The sequence below is a fragment of the Melanaphis sacchari genome, unplaced genomic scaffold, assembly GCF_002803265.2.
Source record: "Melanaphis sacchari strain LSU unplaced genomic scaffold, SCAv2.0 Contig8_pilon_pilon, whole genome shotgun sequence".
Lineage (NCBI taxonomy): Eukaryota > Metazoa > Arthropoda > Insecta > Hemiptera > Aphididae > Melanaphis > Melanaphis sacchari.
The window spans coordinates 3,178,131-3,200,129 of record NW_020271635.1 but is presented as its reverse complement, the minus strand read 5'-3'; the positions used below and the strand labels follow the sequence as shown (position 1 = coordinate 3,200,129).

Here is a 21,999-nt window from a genome sequence, read left to right as displayed (position 1 = left end):
ATTCAAATTCTATATCTGACTCAAATAGACAAATGATTAAAGAAAATGAAAGTATTTATACTGTGTGAGATACCTATTGGCTATTACCTATACCGTAGATACCATATTGGTAATATTATATTTGTCTATGAGTTGTTTGTTATAGCCTATGGGAATTTTATAGTCGTATAGATATTAGATAGGCAGAGAGACTATTAACTATAGATGTATACAACATTTTATAAATTATAAGTAACAATATTATTATTCATTCCTTTTAATAAAAATGTATACAATAATTTATACAGAGATAAAATCATAGTTATCGTTGGTGGTCTTTCCGGAAGATACAAACTACAAATTACAATATAACCATATGTCCATACTTAAAAGTTAACACTAAGACTATTCACCTGATACACTTTGTATACACTTACTTTATTATCATGGATTGGATGCTAATATTCTTTTATAAATAATAATTAATATTTTGTCATCTCATTTTTATGACGTATATGTGTATATAATTATGTTTTCGTGTAATATTACTTATTAGTTAATAATAATTATATTTGGCCTTAACAGTACCGGCGTCACTAAAATAATAAATAATTTATCAAATGTGCTTACAATACCTGATATCATTATAGATGGTTTTATTTTTTAATTCATTGTAGGTTAACAAGTTGTGACACAAGATAAAATTAAGAGGATGTTAGCGCTCTGTTTGTTTTCTTTCTCAAACCTACGCGTAACATAGACAAAACGCATTTACACAGATTCATTTTTTTGACGTTTTTGAGTAATGATAGAGTGAAAACATATATCATAAAAATTATAGAGGATAATATTTTTGAAGATTTAACATATCGGTTTCATACTTTCATATTTTATTATTATTTGACTTGCAATTCAACTTTCAAAAAAAAAAAAGTAATGATATTTGAAATAATTGTTTTAAGACAATATTAAAATAAATAGATAAGTCATACCCTCAAAAATATTATTCTCTATAATTATTGTTATGAGTGATTTTACTCTAAAATTACTCAAAAACATTACAAAAATGATTCTGCGTAAATGCGTTTTGTTTGTATGTGTGAGTCAGAGAGAAAACAAACAGTACGCTGACATCCACTTAACTTGAACTACACGATTCGCAATAACTTTGATTACAAAAATATACCTTAAGACTGAGGAACATCATTATTTAAATTATAGGTAATAAACATTAGTTGAATATCTTAAGAAAACTTAATTATCCAACCATGAATAACATGAGCCAATGGTCATTATTTTATCGTGTATTCGTGTTCAATATATGTAATAGTGTAAGAGAATAATTCAAATAGTTGTATAATTGTACGTGTTATAAATGCTCAAAACCGTAATAATTAGAGTGAATAGATGAGATTCTTTAAACGGCAGTCACGAAAATAGCAATGTGTTCTACTTTCAAGTTCAGCATCATAGTCATCATACATAATATTTTCCAGAAATATAAAATCCTAGTGGCATTTAATTAAAATCTATTTTTATATACAAGTAGAATAACAAATCTCGGTCATATTCCATTTTTATATTATATAATAACTGAGATCTAAATAAACCAAACAGACCTATGTACAAATTATATATTAAAAATCAATCTCTTTTTTGAAGATTCTATTCATTTCGATAATCATACGTTGAATTATTGATTTATCATATTAATTTTAAAAAAATTAATAAAATATTTATTAAAAATTGATTAAATTAAAGTAAATTAAAAATAAAAATATTATAAATTATGAGTAAAATTGTGAAAAATAATTATTCATAATTAATATATTATTTTTAAAATTTAACAATGTGTTTGATGAACATGGGGATTTTTTGACAACCAATTATAATTTCTTAAGATAATGCCAAAAACTCTTGATATCTTGATATTTTTTACATTTAATTTGATATTCGGTATTGACAGCGCGCTCTAGGAGAAATTTATAACAACTTTAAATTAAATTAATATGGAAAAAGAGTAAGTTCAACTATATTTTATGATGTTATTGAAAATGTAAAAGTTATGTTTTTGGCAAGCATTACAAATTACTTATAATTTGAACAACTCGCACCGTTTTAGCAAAGGCCAAAGAGAAAACGTGAGAGTAAATGTAATTTTTAAAATTATAACAACTATAAAATATAACATAATTACAACACGGATAGGAAAATATAATCATTAGACGTAGTTTTGAATAATTCAAAACAATTATTGGAGTAGAATAAAAAACATTTTATTAATAATCTTACCCTAATGTACTTTTATTTACGTGTGTGAGATAATTACAATTTATTTCTGATGTAACAAAGCATTAAGCAATTCAATTATGTCCACTGTCCAGCATATTTTTATTCAAAAAACTGAGTCGAATAACGACTCGTGTACCGTGTACGGTTTGATAAGTGATATATTTTTTCGACTTCCGAGTAGCACTGTTAAACATGAATTTCAAGAACGTAAAATTTAGACAACTAATATTATTAGACTCTATCTAGTCTCTTCTATATCTTTACACTAAAATACATAATAGCCAAATAGCTTGGTTAAACCTTATTATTATTTATTAATACAATACGACTTACGTTATAGAATTTACAAAACATTGTACCTACATTTTATCATTATAATTTTAAATGCTATTAGAAAAAAAATACAATTGTCCGGTATTTGATGTCGCAGTTAACATATTCATTCCGTGTTATCTAATTGGTTTTTATTTTTCTTAATCATAAACACGTATTTCGCTTAAAAACTAAAATATTGTAAACATTCAACGGTAGAATACCAATAATATAATAATCTTATCTTTGAACGTGCGGTATCGATTTCAAATCGTGACCGACTACTATATAAACGTGTTGATAGTGTAATTAGATGCCTAATTAATTAGTAATTATGTTAAAAGTGAGTCATCCAGTTGAGTGTTGACCAATCGCCGATCGGATAAAAACCCAAGTACGAGAAGCGAGGATCAAAGAATCCTTTTTATAACACACGCGTCCTTCCCACTTCAGTTCAATTTCAAATATCAATCAGGGACGGCGCGAACGCAGTCCCGCTACCAAAAATTACGTGCCCGAGATATTCCTATTTGGAATACTCGCAGGGGTCAACCGTCCCGGTGTGCAATGGAACGGTCTCGTCCTAGAGGAACCGCCTCGGTGATCACGGTTGACCTCGACACCAAGTAAGTATTCCGAATGTTATCACGTTACCGGTTAAGTAACGCGACCAGCCCGCCGTGCCGGTGCAGAACCATTTTGCACGTGTGCATCGGCCGGTGCTCGCCTAGGTCCACTAGACGTCCCAGCACGTCCGAGACCCGTCGCCATCGGTACGACGACGGCCGTGCAACGATCGTGGGCGGTTCGCACCGCGGTCGCGGTCCGCGGACGGCAAACTCGCGGTTGACAGTGACCAGACTTAAACGGAATAGATAACACTGCCATCTACCGGCGAAACACGTTTACCCGCCGCTGTCGAGTACCGGATGCGGCCGCAAGTGTCTCGTAAATCGCGGAACGTGGACTTGGCGGCGCGACGTTGCTATACAGTTGTTATAATATAGTGTTGCTACACGACATTTTATTAAATAAAAATACGAGCGCATTCCGGTAAACGGTCACGGGTCAAGTTCATACCACCCCACCGGCCACCCGGTTCAACGGGCCACCAGGACAACTGGACAAGGAGTGGTTTACGGTAACCGTACGAAATGTGCACCAAACCCGAGGCACTGCCTTTTAAAAGCGAAACTTTTGATGACGTTCGGTGGCAGTGCGCGCGCACCGTTCTCTAAATTTAAAACTAGACGTTGCTGCGTTTCCCGAAATGTAGTTACTAGTTAGATATGCCGACAAATTCAGAACTCGCCAAAATATTTTACGCTGGCAAGTGTATCCCACGGTATAAAAAGCACTGGTCCGGTGAACTTTTGGCGATACCGTTGTGTAGAGCCACTGACCGCTGTTCTACACGAAATGGTTATAATGACATGTGTCCACGAGTATAAACAAAAACATTTTTAAACGATAAAAAAGATCATGTAAAAATATTTTGAGTGTTTGAAAACAACTAGTTATTGATATTTACGAAACGGTAAAATTACATTTGACCTTAAGAATAATATTGTATTATAATTGTCTATACCTACTATTAGAATTGATTGATGAGATAAACAGAAACGTCGGCAAATTATTTTCCAACAACAATACCTACCTAATGTTTAAAATAGCTAATAGGTACCATGAAAAACACAAAACATAATTCTAATACCCCAAGGTAAGTCGAACGTGACTAAATAATGTGCGTAAAATAACATCTACTTACTTAAATTACTTGTAAATCACATTTTTAAGAATTAGACATTAACTATGCGGTATTTGAATACAATTTAATAATATCACGTGTTTGTATGTAATGCATACATCATATCACGATCATTCATACCATTCATACCTATTTTAATCAGTGTAAAATTCGTATCACTTTATACAAATATTTAAGGCAAAGTACTTATACCTAATGAATAGTAAATAGATCATAATTTAAAACAGAAAAATTAAATGTATATCTTTATATATATATTTATATGGGACTATTAAAATTTAAAAATTTAATATACCCACATGATTTGATTAAAATTAAAAATTGATTCATAAAAACCCACGAAAATACACAAATAATATTATTACTTTTAATATTGATAATATCATGTCAATTCTCGGTACTTATATTAAAGGCAATTAGTTATTACACAAAATTGTGAACCTAACTGCTAAAAACAAATACCTATGCCATATTGTACATTTGTGATGTTTTCAATACTTAAATATTTATACATATACACTATACTGTATGGTGTCAGAACAGTTAATGTATTTAAAATCCTATCACTTATAGACTAAGGGACACTAGTTAGTAGTTACTAATACAGTAAAACTTGTAGATAAGTTCACAAAGTTCACAAAATCTACACAAATGATTTTGTATTGTATACATTTACAAACAAATTTATAACGTTTATAACGGATAAACATAGTATCGTAGTTTGTCAATTACTAGTTCTCAAAAAGTGTTATTCACTAACATAAGTTTAAATTTTACTATATACGGTCATTATACTATACAGATATTGAGAGGACGTCATACCCGCATGTATTATCTCAGTTTTACATACATACACTCAACATCGTAAATTTTCGTTCAGCAGAATCCATTTTATGATGTCATCTTCAAAAATTGAGTAAATTTACCTATTTTTTTTTTTTTTATAAATATAGTGTTTATTGAAAATTTACAATCTATATTATGAGTACATTAATTAAATTTGAGGGAGGAATGACAGTGATTAGGCGGTGAAAAGGGAAACTCACAGTAGAGCTACCTTTACATGAATCTTAAATTAGCATATCGATAATTGAGAAGGTTTCTGGGCCAGCTGCGGTTTAGGCGTCGGATGTGGTTACCTGTACAAATTTACCTATTATCAAACTTAAAGGTAAGAATTTTATCCAGGCAATAACATAGGTTTTTATTAATATTATAATTTTAAATGTAAAATTTTTAACAAATTGGCATGCTATAACTAAGTTTAAAATTACAATATTAATTAAAGCCTATGTGATTGCCTAGATAAAATTCTTACCTTTAAGTTTGATAATAGATAAATTTAGTCAAATGTTAAATATAACATCATAAAGTGGATTCTAATGAAAGAAAATTTGTGATGTTGTATGTAATATGTAAAATGGAGATAGCATCACATACAAGTGTGACGTCCTCTTAATGTGATGACGCATGGTAGGGTGATTCAGACGAATTACAAATCACAAACGGCAAAACGTGCACAGTGCCATTAAACGTTTTTAATTCATACATTTAGATACATATAGATTTATTAATGTATAAAAAGTATGGTAATTTAAAACAAAAAACAATGGGCCGATAATTCGCAGCAAATAGTGTCATTACTCATTAGTGTAATAGTGTCCGTTCAAATTTTAATTATTTTTCGTCTGTTTCACAAATTACAATCAACCGGAAACTGCAATCATTAATCATTATTGACGACGCAAAAACGCCATCGCATCGTACGTAAAGACATTATTATTTATTAAAAACTCATACGACAGAGATACCTACGACGCGTCGTAACGTTACGCGAGGTAAACAGGAAATACGTACACCACGCGCGCTCTAACGGAGGATCGACGAACGCGCGAATGGGACCGAAGTCGGTCGTAACCGCAGCGCCGACTTTAAGATGCGGTCGATTCACGCGAACGTCGAAAACGTACCGTCACTACCGTCATGTCGAGGATCGAGTTCCAGTGCCATTTTGTTGACGGTCCGGTCAACGGACAACAGTACCGCCGGTAGATGGCGTTAAATCGGTACCGGTCAATGTTCGCCGGACAACGGACGGTTTTCGAAATGTTCGGTACGCTTTGTTTGCATTATGTCAAGCTCGGCGTCCATAACAAAACGCTCTGGTACCGATCGAGTGATGCAAACGGCCCGGAAGCGTCGGACACCGCACCCGAGGCCCGTTTTACGGGGCCGTTAAAGTGCGTAGTGCCGGGCCTGCGCGGACCGCTCACAGCATATAGTGGCCCTGAAAACGGGGATCGAGCATACTTACCTGGCGTGGAGGTCAACCGTGATCAAATAGGCGGTTCCTCCAGGGTGAGGCCTGCTCATTGCACATAGAGTTGGTTGACCCCTGCGAGTATCCCTAATGTGGATACCTCGGACGCATAATTTTTGGTAGCTGGGACTGCGTACGCGCCGTCCCTCACATACATACGATTACGACTTGTTATCAATGAATCACTCCATCCCCTTGACTGTCCATTTCCTTCCTCGGTATTCCGCGCTGGTTTCATCGAGACGTGTGTTCGCACCTTCCGTCCATGTATTCCTATCAGTGCAATTCATCAGCGTCATTGACGCACTCTATGATCCGTTTAGCAAGTCAGGAAATAGAATCGGTGATTTTTCTCTTCGTCTAACTGACACACGCACGTAAGAATAAAGACGCGATCGATTTCCAACGTACCGATTGATATAATTGAAGCGTTAAAAATGTTGAACACAGATTTGAATTATCTATCAAGTTTACTTGATATCGGCTTTATTACATTTTTAATTATATCTATCAAAAACAAAAAAAAATTCCTAAAAACGTAATGTTAAAAAATTTACATACTTTAATATTTATTATTTACCTTCAATCCATAAAATATAAGCCCACATTAATTAATACAGAGTTAAAACAAAAATAAATAAAAACCTGGCAAATATCTTCATTGAAGTTATCCGCGTTCATATTAGAAATGAAACTTTGTTTTGTATTTTTAAATTTGATTCTTTGAGTTTTAAATTGTTTTTTGTGTTTATTACTTTATTATCACATGATACATTTTGTTCTGCCATTTAACAAATTTCACAAATATTGCAATACGAAATTGAACCATCGGTTTTAAAAAATATCTTTATGATCGTTTACATGTGTTTTCAAAAAAATTCCTGATTGATGTTTATACTTTTTGCATTTTTAAGGTACGAAATAAAAATGTAATTTTACAAACAATGAACATACGAGAGCACAACACTGAATGATTGGTTTTCGTCAAACACTAGATTTATATTCCATATAATATAAAATAGATAATAATTATGAATTCGTATTTACTAATAAACTTCATATATATATTGGATAATGGATATGGCCGATATGGGTATCTCATCTTTAGCGAAAAATACTATTTTACTTTAATGTTATTTTAATAAGAAATAAGAATGATCTAAATTGAGGAGAATTCTTATCAAACTTTAAGGAGTTCGGTCTAATACGGCAATAGTAATACCTATTTGCAAACAAATCCATTCCCTATTAATTATTTAGTAGGTAATTACAACATGAATTTCATTTAATGAAATTTGAGTTTCCTAAAAGGTTTTAAATTTAAATAATTGAGAATATCTTCTTAGCCAAAATGAGCGTTCTATAGGACTATAAAAAAAAAAAAATATTTAAATATCATATTATAAAATTAAAGTCATTTTGATTTTTCAATTTGATCATTATAACCGATGGTATATTTTTCCATATAACAGAAGAATATATTTTTATAATTCTTTGATTTTTATACAATCGTTCAAAAATTAAAATTGTAACTTCACGAATCACCACACATTACTGTGCAACTATTCGGAAAACATCTATTAAAAATGAAACAATTGGAAGTGCTTGAAATACAAGTATTGAAAATTCAATGCTAGGTAAAGAGATTACAATGAAATGAACAATCATATAATGGAAGAAGTAGTTATACAAATACCATGAGACTATTAAGTCAAAATATTTTACTAGAACTGGATATAATGGTAAGTTATATTGAAATTATATCACATAGCTGCACACATCTTGTTTCATCAGGATTAGAATAATAATGAAAATAAAACAAAACATAATAAGTACATTTTAAGCTATAAACTCACTTGGATTTTTAACAAATGATTTGTCTAACATTTACATATAGATATAATTATAAAAATATTTAAAGGTAAAATTACATAACTATACAAAATACAATATATATCCAATATCAGTTGGACATTAATATAACTACATACATATGATTTTAATTCTAGAGTATTCACGAAATCTTAATTAATTAATCTTGAAGATGGCAACATTGATGTAAATGGTCTTTGTGACTGGTCCACAACGTTGTCTAATAACATGCCTTCAATATTCAAACTATTTAATTCATTTGCACTAAAATACATAAAACATTTTAGATTTTTAAACACAATATTTTTATTTACTTATTATTGTTAATTTCAGGTAAATAAGTAAAAAAAAATTTATGTGATACACTCATAATTCATTTAATCAATCTTTGTTGATTCTAATTATTTTTGTACTGTTTACTTTTATTATTAGTTTTTTAATTTGCTCTATACTTCTCATAAAATAAATTTAATTTATACAATAAATCTTTATTATTTTTACATAAAAATATTAAATGCATTTTTTCTTATAGTACTGATTGGTTTAATGATCATATTAATATTTGAAATTATTTATTTTGTATGAAATGACCAATTTCACATTTTAAGAAGCTAATGGATTTTTTTTAGACTGATATGTTTTATATTATTTAGGTACCCATACCTTAGCCAATATATTATATACTTATAATACCTATAATATTAATATTAAATTATATGGAAATTGTGATTTTTGTAAAATACATGATACTAATTAAAAATATAGATACATACATATTACATATTACTTACGTTGAAAATTCAAACATAGCGTCATTTTGATCCTTGGAAATATCAAATATTACTGTAGAATACTGATTTAAGCTTGATTTAGTTTTGAAACATTCTAAAATCCCATTATATACAAGCAGATCATCTACTAAAATCTTTATAAACATAAATAACAAAAATAAGCTGTTTAAAAATAATAAAATGTATTATATAGCAATTATTATAAAATATATTATTGTCTCACAGCGAATTCTTTTACTCCTCTTAAAGGAGTTTTTGCATAATTCCAAATTTTGAACATGGAGACATAAGTAGGTTCATCAAAAACAATATAAATTTTGGTGACCTATAAGTCAACGATAATTAGTTATACTTTAAAAATTACAAATGTATAATTATTATAATGAATAATAAAATTAAACCTCTGAAGGTAAAATTGGAGCCAACCACATATGAGAGCCGTCCATAGTATCATTGATCCCATCTATAAGATTTTCAGGTGTACGAATATCATTTTTGTTACTTTCTAGTATATTTACACTGCTTGGCCAACAACTAATATCTTATTTATACAAAATATTTCATAAATATATTTTTTAAGTATCTTATTTAATTCAAATTGTATTACTTTTAGACTCCAAATGTATAATTTGTCCCGATTTATCAAATAATTGGATACCATTTAAGCCTATATAATATTGATCACCCCAAGTTGATAATAAAGCAATTTGATAAACAAATCCAATTGGAATTGTTACATGCTCATAATCAGGATTATTTATTCCTAATAAAATAAAATAATAACTATTTTTCTAAACATTGTAAATTATATGTTATGTAGAAAGTAATAATATAATAACAATAATATCAACAGTTAAAATATTAATATTATAGGTAATTAATTTTAAATTAAATACAAAACAGTTATTAATTGTAAGACTGTATATTATTGTTATAAATTATTATTAAACATAAAGTAAAAATATACATACTTATATTTTGTTTAGGATTAACAATTGCTAATTCTTTACATCGAGTAGGACAATGCTTTGGAAGTAAAGGAATTTTTTGACCAAAATTATATCTGCAATGTCCAGGACCACGTCTTACTTGAACTATACCTCTTTCAACCAATTCTCGATCATCAACATTAAGTTTTATAAATTTTACCTATTAATAAAATATTATTCTATATGCAAAATAAAATAATAAATAAAACATACTCCACAGTCTAAACTTTCTGATAATCCATTATAGTTCCATATAACCAATGCTGACAAATGAACTGGAGCTAAAAAGTTGCATGTCAAAGTTAAAGGCTCATCTGGTAATTCACAAGTCCACATATCACAATCTTTATCAGAAATATGGCATTCTAATAATCTAAACATGTCGAAAATTTTAATTGTACTCAATATATCATACTATATAGATATTCATATAATGACAAAATAATATTAGATCTGATATTATGATTAATACTTAATAATGAGATTTTTAATAAAAATCACATTTAAATTTATATATTTCATACATATATATATATATTTAAACAGAAATGTGTATAATTTCTTGGTATTAAGCATAATATCAGAATTAATGACAATGTTGATAAAATAAGAATTATCTTACTTGTCTATATTAGATGAATCAATATTACATTTTATATTGTCTATTTTAACTACATCACCCGTCTCTCCTAATACTTCTAATCCCAGTAATCCAACAATATTAAAGGTATTCATTGAATCTGAATTATCTAATGAATTCCAAGTTGAAATAATAGTAATAGTCAATGATTGTTGACATAATACTGATCCAGTTATTTTATATTTAGGTTTCAAGTTAGATTCAGATGAATCAGAAGATATATTTGTGACAATTGGTTGTGCACAAGTTAAAGGTCTGATAATCTAAAAAAAATTTAATATGTTAGCTTGTAAATATTTAATAGATTATTTTAAGCTTCAGTACTCCAGTATCAGCTGTAAGAGGACGTTGTTGTGGTTCAACTGAAATAGAATCGACTGTATTGTTGGCTTCTAATAATAATGAATATGAAGTATCATTTTGTGCAATATTTTCTAATATATCATCATCTAATGTGTATAATATTGTCTAAAAAAATCAGTATAAATAACAATTAATTTAAAAAAAAATTAAGAACTTGCGGCATACATAAAATCTTATTATTTAATATAATTACAGAATAGAATGCATATAATAGTAAAAAATATAATAAATAAAATTAGTCAAGATTTACTTTATTTTAACACTATTAAATGACACAGTTTTTATTAATTAGCCATAACTTATAAGATTTATTTTAAATTACTTACATCACCAAAAGCATCTGTACATCCTACAATTCCACCAGATGCTCTAGCAATTTCCCCCTGAAATATTAACTCTGAGTTAAGATACATTTTTAAGTCTTTGGCACCTCTATAAGAATGGATCCTTGATTTGTTATAGTTCTATTGGAAAAATTAAAATAATAAATATTTTATTTAAATACAAGTAACTTGAGTAACTTGATACATTTTATAAATTTATAATTTACTTACCCATATTCTGATCATAGCTACTGTATGTACACCATCAAACTCTAAATAAATAAAATGATGAGCACCAGGTGTAAATGGAGTTAACCATAAATGCATATCATCCCTTGTTCGGTTAATCCCATCTATCAAATTGTGTACAACTCGAGGATCTGATGTATACTCTGGTAAAACATTTATATCTGATGGATCAGCCCAAATCTGAAAAAAATTATAAATTGTCAAAACATTTTTTACTTTTTACTATATTACATACATACTTTTAAAATATTTACTAATTGACCTTTATTGTTGAAAATTTCTAAGCCATTAAGGCCAACATAATGTTGATCACCCCAAGTACTGGTTATATCCAATTTTAATGTAGAGCCAGATGGTAGTTCAGGTATTACAAATGGTGTATGTGATTGAGATTCATTTTTTGAAATGTGTGTGTCAAATTCAGATTCTACACCAAAACTTATTGGTGTTTTACGATCTATAAATGTGTAATAGGTTATATTATTATAACAAATTGAATCATTCAAAAATAATATAGAAGATTTAAAAAATATTAAATAAAATAACTTTTAATTAACTTAAATTGTTAGGTTATTAATAATATTTTAAGAACATTATTAAATTGTTATTATACTATAAATAACAGTAAAAATAATAAAATTTACCTTGTCGTTTGCTAGTTAGTCTTCCTTTTTGTTTACGATTAAAAAAATTTAAAGATGTCCAAGACTGCTCAAGAAAATCTTCGTTAATTTGGTTTGTTGGTTTTTTTGATAATATTATTTCATCAGGAACATTATGTAAAGTTTTATCAGATATATTTTTAACATTAGATATAGCTCGTCGACCATAACGGGCAGAATTTTCTCTACGTTGTGTTTGTGTGTCTATACCTTCATCAAGCAAATCGAATAAATCATTTGATCTATTTGATATTGTTGGAGATATATCCATGAGGACTGCAGGTTCAATTGGCCTAAGACGTGCACTTTTTGCATTTGATATTTTTCGATTTCTTCGGGAACGTGTTGATATATTTCGAGAACTTCCAATTCTCCTAAAAACCATAATTTTTCATTAAAAAAAAATGTATTTAACATTAAAAAATGGTTTAAAAATGTGAGTAAATTATTTTCATAATTTTTTTAAATGATTACATAGATTTTAGACTCACTCCGATAAATCTTCCAACCATAATGGAAACACTTCTTTCGACATGAAGTAATAATTTTCATATACAAGGTTAAAAATAATATCTTAGATTTTATTTATTTATATTGTACTTGTTTTTTAATGTATTTATTAAAAAATTGTATGATTATTTAATATAATTTTGTTACAATAGTGATTTAAATTAAATATTCATAACTAGTTCTTATCTGTTATTTATGCATCAAATATAATAGTTTTTAGTTGTTTTGAAAATTGTTGTTATAGCAACCAAAACTTATGAGTTATGACATTATGAACTATAATAGTAGATAAACTTATTAAATAAATTTATTTTATCTTATCACAGAAACAAACAACATTATGTAATGACTAATGAACAACTGAGTAGGTATTAAACTAATAAGTAATAAAAGTATGTGTAAAATAACTAATTAGTAATTAAATCACTACAAGATATTTTTATGTGCAATTTGTAAGTTTTAAATAATATAATACAGCCTTTTAATTTTTTAAAATGTTTATTATAAATAGGTTGTCAAAATTAAACAAAAAAAGTTTTATATTTAAAAATTTATCTACAAAACCAACTCAAGAACAAGCTCAAGAATTAGTCAATGTTGAAAGACTAACAAATGATGATAAAGGTATTGTAGTCATAGGTCTCAATAGACCAGGGTCAAAAAATGCAATTAATAAGTATATGATAGATCAGTTACTTAATACTTTTAGAAAATTGTACAATGACAATGATACAAGAGTAGTGATTTTTCGAAGTCTTGTAAATGGAATATTTTGTGCTGGAGCAGATTTAAAAGAACGTTTAAAATTACCATCTTCTGATGTTGGAAAGCGTGTAACAGAAATACGTAATTTAGCTAATATTATAGAAAATGTACCTGTTCCTGTTATTGCAGCTGTTGATGGTGCTGCATTAGGTGGAGGTTTTGAATTGGCTTTAAGTTGTGATTTTATTGTATGTGCTTCAAATTCCATTTTTGGATTAGTAGAAACTAGACTTGGCATAATACCTGGTGCTGGTGGCACTCAACGTTTAGCGCGCGCAGTTGGTGGCCCAATAGCCAAAGAATTGATTTATACTGCCAGACTTTTTAATGCACAGCAGGCTTTACAATATGGAGCTGTAAACAAAGTAAGTGAACAAAATGATGAAGGTATAAGTGCTTATAAGTGTGCTTTACAAATTGCTAGAGAGATTTTACCTAATGGACCATTAGCAGTAAAAATGGCTAAAAAAGCAATAAGTCATGGACAACAAGTGGATATAAATAATGGTTGTGCTATTGAAGAATTTTGTTATAGTCAAGTAATTCCGACAAAAGATAGAATGGAAGGACTCTTGGCATTTGTAGAAAAACGAAAACCAAATTACACAGGGTCATAAACTAAATCCATTATGGTGTTTATAATTTTTATTGTTGAAAACTGGAATTTTTGTAATATATTTATATGATTCAATTTTATTGTTTTATTATTTACAGTTATTCATTCATACAAAACTATTTTAATAATACTAGTAAATCAATTAAATTAAATCAGAAGTGTTATTGTAATTTAATTAATAATTAAGATTTTTTTAAGTTGTATAGTAGAAGTTCATTAAATTTTTGATCACATATTGTAACAAAAAAATGGAAAAATCAGAATTTATATTCTGAAGATTGTTCATAAATATATTTTTATGTGGTTCTTAAATTACAAAAATTGAATATACTCAAATATTAATTAAATAGGTACAAATATAATAATATGAATTAATATAACGTAGGTAAAAATTGATGAATATTTATTGTGATTTTTAAATTTTAAAAAAAGGTAATTAAAATACAATAATTATTTTCAATAAAATAAAAAAAATGAATTCTAGCAAAATATTTGTAATAAGTGATAACTAATCATTTTTATTTTCTTGGAATATCTTAAAAGAATGAACTTTTTATGAGTTTAAATTATTAACATAAAAATAAATATCTTAGAAAATTTATTGAAATCACCAGTTAAATTTAGAAAAGCGTCAAGTGGGTTTTGCTGAGTGTATGTTGGACTCGCAATTAGCGTCTGTCGGCCCAACTCTCATCCCTTGACCGAAGACATCGGTAAAGATGAGAGCGACCCAGGGCTCAGGGGATACGAAAAAGAGTATGGACAGTAATTTTTTTATCAAAATTATTTTGTCCATTATCTCAAAGATATTTTTTTCCATTATCATCAAGTTTAAAATCATTTTGTAAGTTACGTTTCGTTTTTGTTATTGTTTAATTTAAATATTAATAAAATTAAAATTTGTTTACACAAGAAATGTAATTATTTGTTCGAATTGTTGATGAGAAACCAACATAAATCGTTATAAAATTATTCTCTTAAAAATCGTTTAATTTATAAAATCAAAATAAGATTCTTTTATGTAGAATAATAAGCATTGTCGCATAGATCTCAAGAATAAACACTACATAATATGTATTAAGAAATAATCAAATTATCACACAGCATTAACCTAAGGAATAGTTAAAAAAGCGAACTTTGATATTTGGTCAGACACCCCTCCTCTCAGTACATCTTGTATTAGATTAGTTTGTACCAATTAGTCAAGTTATGAATGTACGTTTTTACAGTTCTTTAATAAACATACTTTTTTATAAATAGTTATAGTTAATAATCTAAATGTTAAAATTTGATGATATTTTACCAAAATATTTTATTATTGACATATAAATTGTTTTTATGCCGTACCTACATTTAAAATTTTAATAATTAGCCTCAGCTTCAAGAATGAAATAAACTATAGATTAGAAGTAGGCTTTCATGTTATATCTATGAACTAGCTTATGTTTTTTTTCTTTTCTTTTGACAGTTTGCCTATTTTAAATTTTTAATAATTAAACTTGTTATAAATTCTCATCAGAACGGTTATCACTGTTATCAGAGTTTCAATGATGCGAGATCAATGTGTTCAACATACCCTATCATTCTATGATAACAACTAACACATTTTATTAACCGCGTGTAAGCATGTTTTTGCGAAAGTAACAAACAATAAAGTATAAACATAGAATCAAAATTCAAAAGGTTTGTTGGCTGAAAATGACATCAGACATTTAAAAGTTGTTCAACACCTAAACAATATAAAAAGATTTGTATTCAAAAGTATTATTAGGGATACGGATACTAGAACTACTAAATAATTAAAATAATCAATTAGAGATCAAGAGCTAATATTTTAATAAACGTTAAACAGTAAAAATCTGAGTTTTTGCCATAAAATTATCGACAAAACAGGTTCGTGGATTTACACAGACGTGTTGAAAACCAATTTTACGTAACATTTACCAATAGCAACAATTGTTACCATGAATTTAAATCCTTTGTCTGATTGTGAAAGAACGTTTATATTGGAAGCAGCATCTCAAAAAATTGTAAGTTCATCACTACTTATTTGAAGTTTTGTTTCATGTTTTATTATTTAATTGAATGTGCTTTTTTAATTTTAAATCTTTTGTTCTTAGCGCCTTGATGGCCGAAAAAAAGATGAATATAGACCATTAAAAATTGAATTTGGATTGGACTGGGGTAATTGTCTAGTAACACTTGGTTGTACACGCGTCTTTGCTCAAGTTAGCTGTGAAATATATCAACCCAACAATAGTCGTCCAAATGAAGGTGTATTACAAATATCTGCCGAATTAGCAGGAGACAACAAGCTTAATGATCTAACAAAAATAAATCAAGTTTTAGAAAGATTCTACAAAGATTCAAAATGTATAGATCTTGAAGCATTATGTATAATTGCTGAGGAAAAAGTATGATCAACTTATTTTATTTTTTGTAATTAAATTAATTGTGTCAAATAATTCCCTATCATAAAAATTAATATGCTTAAACTGTAGCAGCAATAAAATAATTACAAAGATTTTTTTGGATTCTGTTTGATATTTTAAGCTAAAATTTATCTGAAAATTAATGAATATAAAAAAAAAACCATTGTTAGACAATAATTCCATTTAATTTAATTTATATTTTTTAATATATATAATATATCTATAGTACCATTATATTTTTATACTTTATTTTATTATTTAAATTATTTATTATTAGTTTATTTTATAATTGTATATATATATATATATAATTACAGTTGCTTGCTAATAATATTTATAAATTAATAATATCTTTGTTTATTTTTAAATTTTATTTTAATGTAGGTTAATTCAAATAAAATAAATGGAAGTAAAAAAATTTAATTCAGAAAGTTAAGAAATTAATTAATAAACTTATTAGTTTTTATGCTAGATATTATTTTTGCCATATACCAAATAAATATATATTATTATGAATTTTTAAACATTTCTAGGTGTGGAAAATTAAAGTAGATTTGAGTGTTTTGAATTTGGACGGTAATATTTTGGGATGTTGTTCGATTGCAACTTTAGCAGCATTAATGCATTTTCGGCATCCAGATGTTATGTCAACTGGAGAAAAAGTAATAGTTTATTCTAGTTCAGAGAGAGATCCTATACCATTATCACTTCATCATCATCCAGTAATTGTAAACTTTGCAATTTTCGAAAAATAGTATGTTTTTTTTGTTTTGTGTTATTCCTAGTTTTTTTTATAATTAATATTCAGATTTGATTTTAGTGATTTTATTATTTTGGATCCATCACTTCTAGAAGATAATGTCTGTGATAACAAATTGTCTATATGTTTTAACAATCATAGAGAAATGTGTGGCGTTGACATTGAAGGATGTGCTTCTTTAAGTCAGGAACTTCTTGTGAACTGTTCTAATCAGGCAGCTTCCATGGCTATTAAACTTGTAGATAAAATAAAATCAGCTATACAAATCGACATTAAAAATCGGTAAAATTTATAACAATTAAGATATTTTGATTAAACTATAACTTTAAATTATAATATTATTGTGGCATCGTAAGGTATTATCAACATCTTTTAACAATAATATGTGGTTTCATTACACAGATAATGGAAGAAAATTTAAATTATTCAAATCTATTACAAAGGAAATTTAGTTTTAGTCTAATTTATAAATATACATTTTGTCAATTGTACAAGTAACTAATCTTTGCATATGTTTGTATACATTATTTTTGTTTTTAGCAGTTCTAGTGAATCAATTAAAGGTCTAGAACCAGCAGTTTCCGAAGAAAATGGTCTAAAATTATGTTTATCTAATAAATTTAATTTTGTTGGTCCATCCAATCGAGAAGATAAAATAGAAGAAATTGATGGTATAGCATTTTATTTATTTATTATTGTAGGCAATAACTGTTGACAATTTTTAGTATAAGAGTACGGGTTTAAAACTTATTTTTAAAATAATTTGTGTAATTTATTTATTAACTCAATTTTACCTAACCTATCCTCATAAATAAACTATGTTATTATTTCATAGTAAAAATTTTAGTTACTTTTTTTGATTATAAATTGAATAATTTTAGAGTCGATAGATTTATATTAGTTTGAAATTTTGATTTAATATTTTTTATATCTTAAAGATAGAAATACTTGTAGACTTGTAATGATAATATTTTTATTTACAATATAATTTGAATGTAGTTATGACTGGCCTTTTTTCATAACTGTATTTATTATTTGAATATCTATTTAAGAATTTAAATATTTGTAAGTTAGTAAAAGAAAGTATACATTTATAAGCATCAGAAGATTGTTTTTTTTATTGTTGCAATATTACAAAACAATAAAGGTTTCTTCTATTTACTCAACTTATTAATTTCTATTGTCAAAAAACTGATGAGCATTTTAAAATATTTTTGTGTTGTAGAAAAAATGGATGTTGATCAAAAAGTGATTAAGATAACTGATGGAACTGCATTCACAACTTCTCAAAATAATTTGCATCAAATTAATGATGTAAAACAAAATGAAAAAAATGATGATTTAATTGTTATTGATGCTGAAAGTAGTGAATCATCATCAAGTGATGAGAGTGTTGAAGTTGTTAGTCATTATAAATTAGAAGATGTTAGACCTATCATAGGCAAGTATGGTAAGTATTCTGGGATTTATAAAATATAATTATCTTTTTAATTTCATATTTTCATTAAATAATTTGTAAGTTTAAACTAGTACTTTTTGGTAATCGACACCATATCAAATAATAGCTATAGATAAATAAACATGGTACCTCACTTTTAAATATAATGATTGGCTTTTGGTACTGATGAAAAACATCTAAAAACTATTATTGTAAATATTATGAAAACAATATTTTCTTGATATAATGTTTTGAAGTTTCTAATTTATGCATTAAGCTTATACAATGTATTAATGATATCATGTACTAAAAATTAATAAAATGATCTAAAAATGCTAAAAAGTGCTCTACAACTGAAGAAATAGCAAAAACTAAATGATAAATGGTCACCCCTGAAATGTCTGATACATGAAACAAATTATATACTTTGAATTCGACGTCTTAGACAACACCCTAGAGCACCCAAAAAGTAATGCATTTTGTATTGAAATCCCGGTCCAATTCAAAATTCTTAACGCTGTATATTATATTTTAATGTGAAAATATTGACATGTAATGTTAAAAAACTCTATCCTGTAGAAAAACACATAGCAGCATTATAAAAATCAGTTTTTCTGTAAATCCCCATACAACAACCTTCAATAGTGGATGGAAATAGTGTTGATGTCCTCTTATTGGATAGATAATAAATATGAAAACTGTAAATTGATTTGAAGTTTATATCATTATTTTTATTAGTTATCAAATGTGTGTACTGATGGTGCAAAGATCTATAGAATTTTGTGAGAATAATATGGAAATATATTGTTCTACATATTAAATTTAAATAATTATTAACAAAAACTGAAAAGTACTTTACTTATTATTATTTATTAGTCTATACTATATATTATTGTTTATGTTGAATCTCTTTCTTAATTATTTTATTATATTTTTAAATAATTTGAATTAATAAATTTATTTGTATACTATTTTTAGTTGTTTCTGATGATGAAAATAGTGACTCAGGTACCATTATATTGGATTGAACAAGTAAACAATTTTTTTATTATATGTAAAAATTTCAATTTATGCTTATATTATTAAACTTAATTTTATATATATATATATATATGTGTGTGTTGTTTTTATATTTAACTAAATAATTTACCTATATTAAGTATTTAAATGTTCATATTATAAAATCAGTATCGAGTAGTATATGGTAGTAAATGTAGCATGTGTTACTCATAAGTTGTATTAAAGTTACATCATAGACCATAGTAACTTAGTTTTTATTTCTCATAGCTCAAGATTTAATGGGTTAATAACAGAAGTAACTGCAAATATTATATTATATTTTATTATTATTATGTAATATGTATAAATTAGTTCTTTTTGACAAATCTGTAAGCATAACATTTTTATGACAAAATACTATTTTTAGGGTTAGCAAAAATTTTTTATCATTTATTACAGTTCTTAATATAGTATTTTTAATTGGACTTATAAGAATTGTATTAAGTTTAATGTCAATGGTGCTAAAATAGATTAATAATATTTGGAAATTAGATTCTTTCAGAAGAAAAATTGATTCTTTGATTATTATCTTTATTGATGCAATTACATGAGTGGTAGGCAATACTGACGTCTGACACTAGATGTCATTTGAAATATAATATTAGCTATACATTCATTTTTTCACTTAGAAAATCTATACTTCTACTTAGCAATATTTTAAATTAACTTGTATTGTATTTAGTAATACTTGTATGGTTTTAACTAATATGGATTACATATAATTAGTAAATTATTAAAGGCTATTTTATTTTTACAAATTAAAATTACTCATTCTGGCTATACTTTCCTATAATGGCATCACCAACCCACACTTAAAAAAATATCTGTTTTAGCATCTGTATTACTTTTGAACTGTAGGTAATAATAAAATGCCTTGTTAAATGTATAACCTAACCTTTATTGAGTTATTGTAGTTAATAGTATAGTTCTGAAAAAATTAAAATATTGTTAATTTTTACGTCTGATAAAAAAAATTCAATTATTTCCAAATTGTTTGTATTATAAATTTCTTGCCCTGTTGACATTGAACATTAAGTGAGGGATGGGATGAAATACAAATATAATTTGCAAGATTGAATTTTTAATATCTATACTGCATTTTATGTTGTAATGTTTTGTACAGCATGTCAGTATTGTATTGTGAATAGTGGGTACTGGATTGTAGAACACAAATAATGTCTGAATTTATTTTTTTGACCATACCCTACAATTTAGACTTTAAACTCAAATATTGCCTTTTGTCAGGTTGTTGTAATTGTGTATACATATTTATTTACCTATTTCAAATTTTAATATGTACATAAATATTATAGTCTAGATCAGTGGTTCCCACACATTTTTTTTCCATCGCATATTCACATGACATTATTATTCGTTATTATAAGTGACGGCACACCAGTGTGCCGCAACTCACCTTTCAGATTTCACAGCACACCAGTGTGCCGCGCCACACCCTTTTAGAAAGATACGTCTAGATTCTGGACTTCTACTATTAATCCAACTTTTTTAAAATTATATTTCAGTATGGTAATGTGCTGTATAACCAACATACCATATATGTATATTTTAAATTAAGCAGTTTAAACCAATTACAATTTGACTGTGAGGTAAACAGTAAAACATTAAAAACTATGCCAAAGCCCTAATGATAAAGGGAGGACGTGGCCACAAGACTTGACTCTTGAGATTATTTTAGGGGTCTCTAATTTTGCTTCATACGTTTTAACTTACTGAATATTATGTGCACAAGAAAGTCTAATACCTCTAATTCTTAATATGAATATAAATATTTATTTTAAGAATCATTCAAGTTAACAGTCTAATGACTATGAGTAAGTTATACAATGTGATATAAACAT

General features: G+C 27.3%; 3 protein-coding genes and 2 non-coding genes across 7 annotated transcripts; 3 read left to right on the top strand and 2 right to left on the bottom strand.

The window, feature by feature from the left end:
* Nucleotides 1–3,055: 3,055 nt before the first annotated feature.
* LOC112602789 lies at nt 3,056–3,217 on the bottom strand. Its single transcript, XR_003115131.1, has one exon. It is a non-coding gene; the product is annotated as a U1 spliceosomal RNA (small nuclear RNA).
* A 3,440-nt stretch (nt 3,218–6,657) lies between these two features.
* LOC112602787 lies at nt 6,658–6,820 on the top strand. The gene has a single exon (XR_003115130.1). It is a non-coding gene; the product is annotated as a U1 spliceosomal RNA (small nuclear RNA).
* Nucleotides 6,821–8,643: 1,823 nt separating this feature from the next.
* LOC112602467 (protein KIAA0556-like) lies at nt 8,644–14,029 on the bottom strand. Of its 2 annotated transcripts, none has more exons than XM_025350547.1 (14): nt 13,947–14,029; nt 12,543–12,934; nt 12,138–12,355; nt 11,881–12,078; nt 11,653–11,790; nt 11,288–11,431; nt 10,946–11,226; nt 10,537–10,696; nt 10,306–10,483; nt 9,942–10,097; nt 9,736–9,875; nt 9,558–9,659; nt 9,335–9,468; nt 8,644–8,807 (listed from the first exon to the last, which is right to left on the bottom strand). In XM_025350547.1, the coding sequence occupies exons 2-14, from the start codon at nt 12,829–12,831 to the stop codon at nt 8,696–8,698; spliced, it is 2,250 nt and encodes a 749-aa protein (XP_025206332.1). In that variant the 5' UTR covers nt 12,832–12,934; nt 13,947–14,029; the 3' UTR covers nt 8,644–8,695. The 2 variants fall into 2 exon arrangements, with proteins under 2 accessions (XP_025206332.1, XP_025206331.1); XM_025350546.1 differs by lacking the exon at nt 13,947–14,029 and adding an exon at nt 13,052–13,095.
* On the top strand, nt 13,553–14,527 carry LOC112602469 (methylglutaconyl-CoA hydratase, mitochondrial). Its single transcript, XM_025350548.1, has one exon. The coding sequence runs from the start codon at nt 13,565–13,567 to the stop codon at nt 14,450–14,452; it is 888 nt and encodes a 295-aa protein (XP_025206333.1). The 5' UTR covers nt 13,553–13,564; the 3' UTR covers nt 14,453–14,527.
* Nucleotides 14,528–15,880: 1,353 nt separating this feature from the next.
* On the top strand, nt 15,881–20,170 carry LOC112602528 (exosome complex component RRP45-like). 2 transcript variants are annotated; one of them, XM_025350640.1, is made up of 7 exons: nt 15,881–16,481; nt 16,572–16,865; nt 17,417–17,637; nt 17,704–17,925; nt 18,187–18,314; nt 18,869–19,093; nt 20,060–20,170. In XM_025350640.1, exons 1-7 carry the CDS (start codon nt 16,416–16,418, stop codon nt 20,107–20,109), a joined length of 1,206 nt encoding a protein of 401 aa, XP_025206425.1. In that variant the 5' UTR covers nt 15,881–16,415; the 3' UTR covers nt 20,110–20,170. The 2 variants fall into 2 exon arrangements, with proteins under 2 accessions (XP_025206425.1, XP_025206424.1); XM_025350639.1 differs by having other exon boundaries at nt 15,883–16,481; nt 18,184–18,314.
* Nucleotides 20,171–21,999: the final 1,829 nt, after the last annotated feature.

Bases quoted from the DNA above. Each gene is read 5' to 3' on its own strand.
- LOC112602467 (XM_025350546.1), bottom strand. From the start codon at position 13,095: ATGTCGAAAGAAGTGTTTCCATTATGGTTGGAAGATTTATCGGA. The intron at 11,227-11,287 runs GTACTGAAGCTT...AATTTTTTTTAG, and splicing joins CTCTTACAGCTGATACTGGA to ATTATCAGACCTTTAACTTG. The intron at 9,660-9,735 runs GTTTAATTTTAT...GTTGACTTATAG, and splicing joins CTCCAATTTTACCTTCAGAG to GTCACCAAAATTTATATTGT.
- LOC112602469 (XM_025350548.1), top strand. From the start codon at position 13,565: ATGTTTATTATAAATAGGTTGTCAAAATTAAACAAAAAAAGTTTTATA.
- LOC112602528 (XM_025350639.1), top strand. From the start codon at position 16,416: ATGAATTTAAATCCTTTGTCTGATTGTGAAAGAACGTTTATATTGGAA. The intron at 17,638-17,703 runs GTATGTTTTTTT...ATTTGATTTTAG, and splicing joins TTTGCAATTTTCGAAAAATA to TGATTTTATTATTTTGGATC. The intron at 17,926-18,183 runs GTAAAATTTATA...TTTTGTTTTTAG, and splicing joins CAAATCGACATTAAAAATCG to CAGTTCTAGTGAATCAATTA.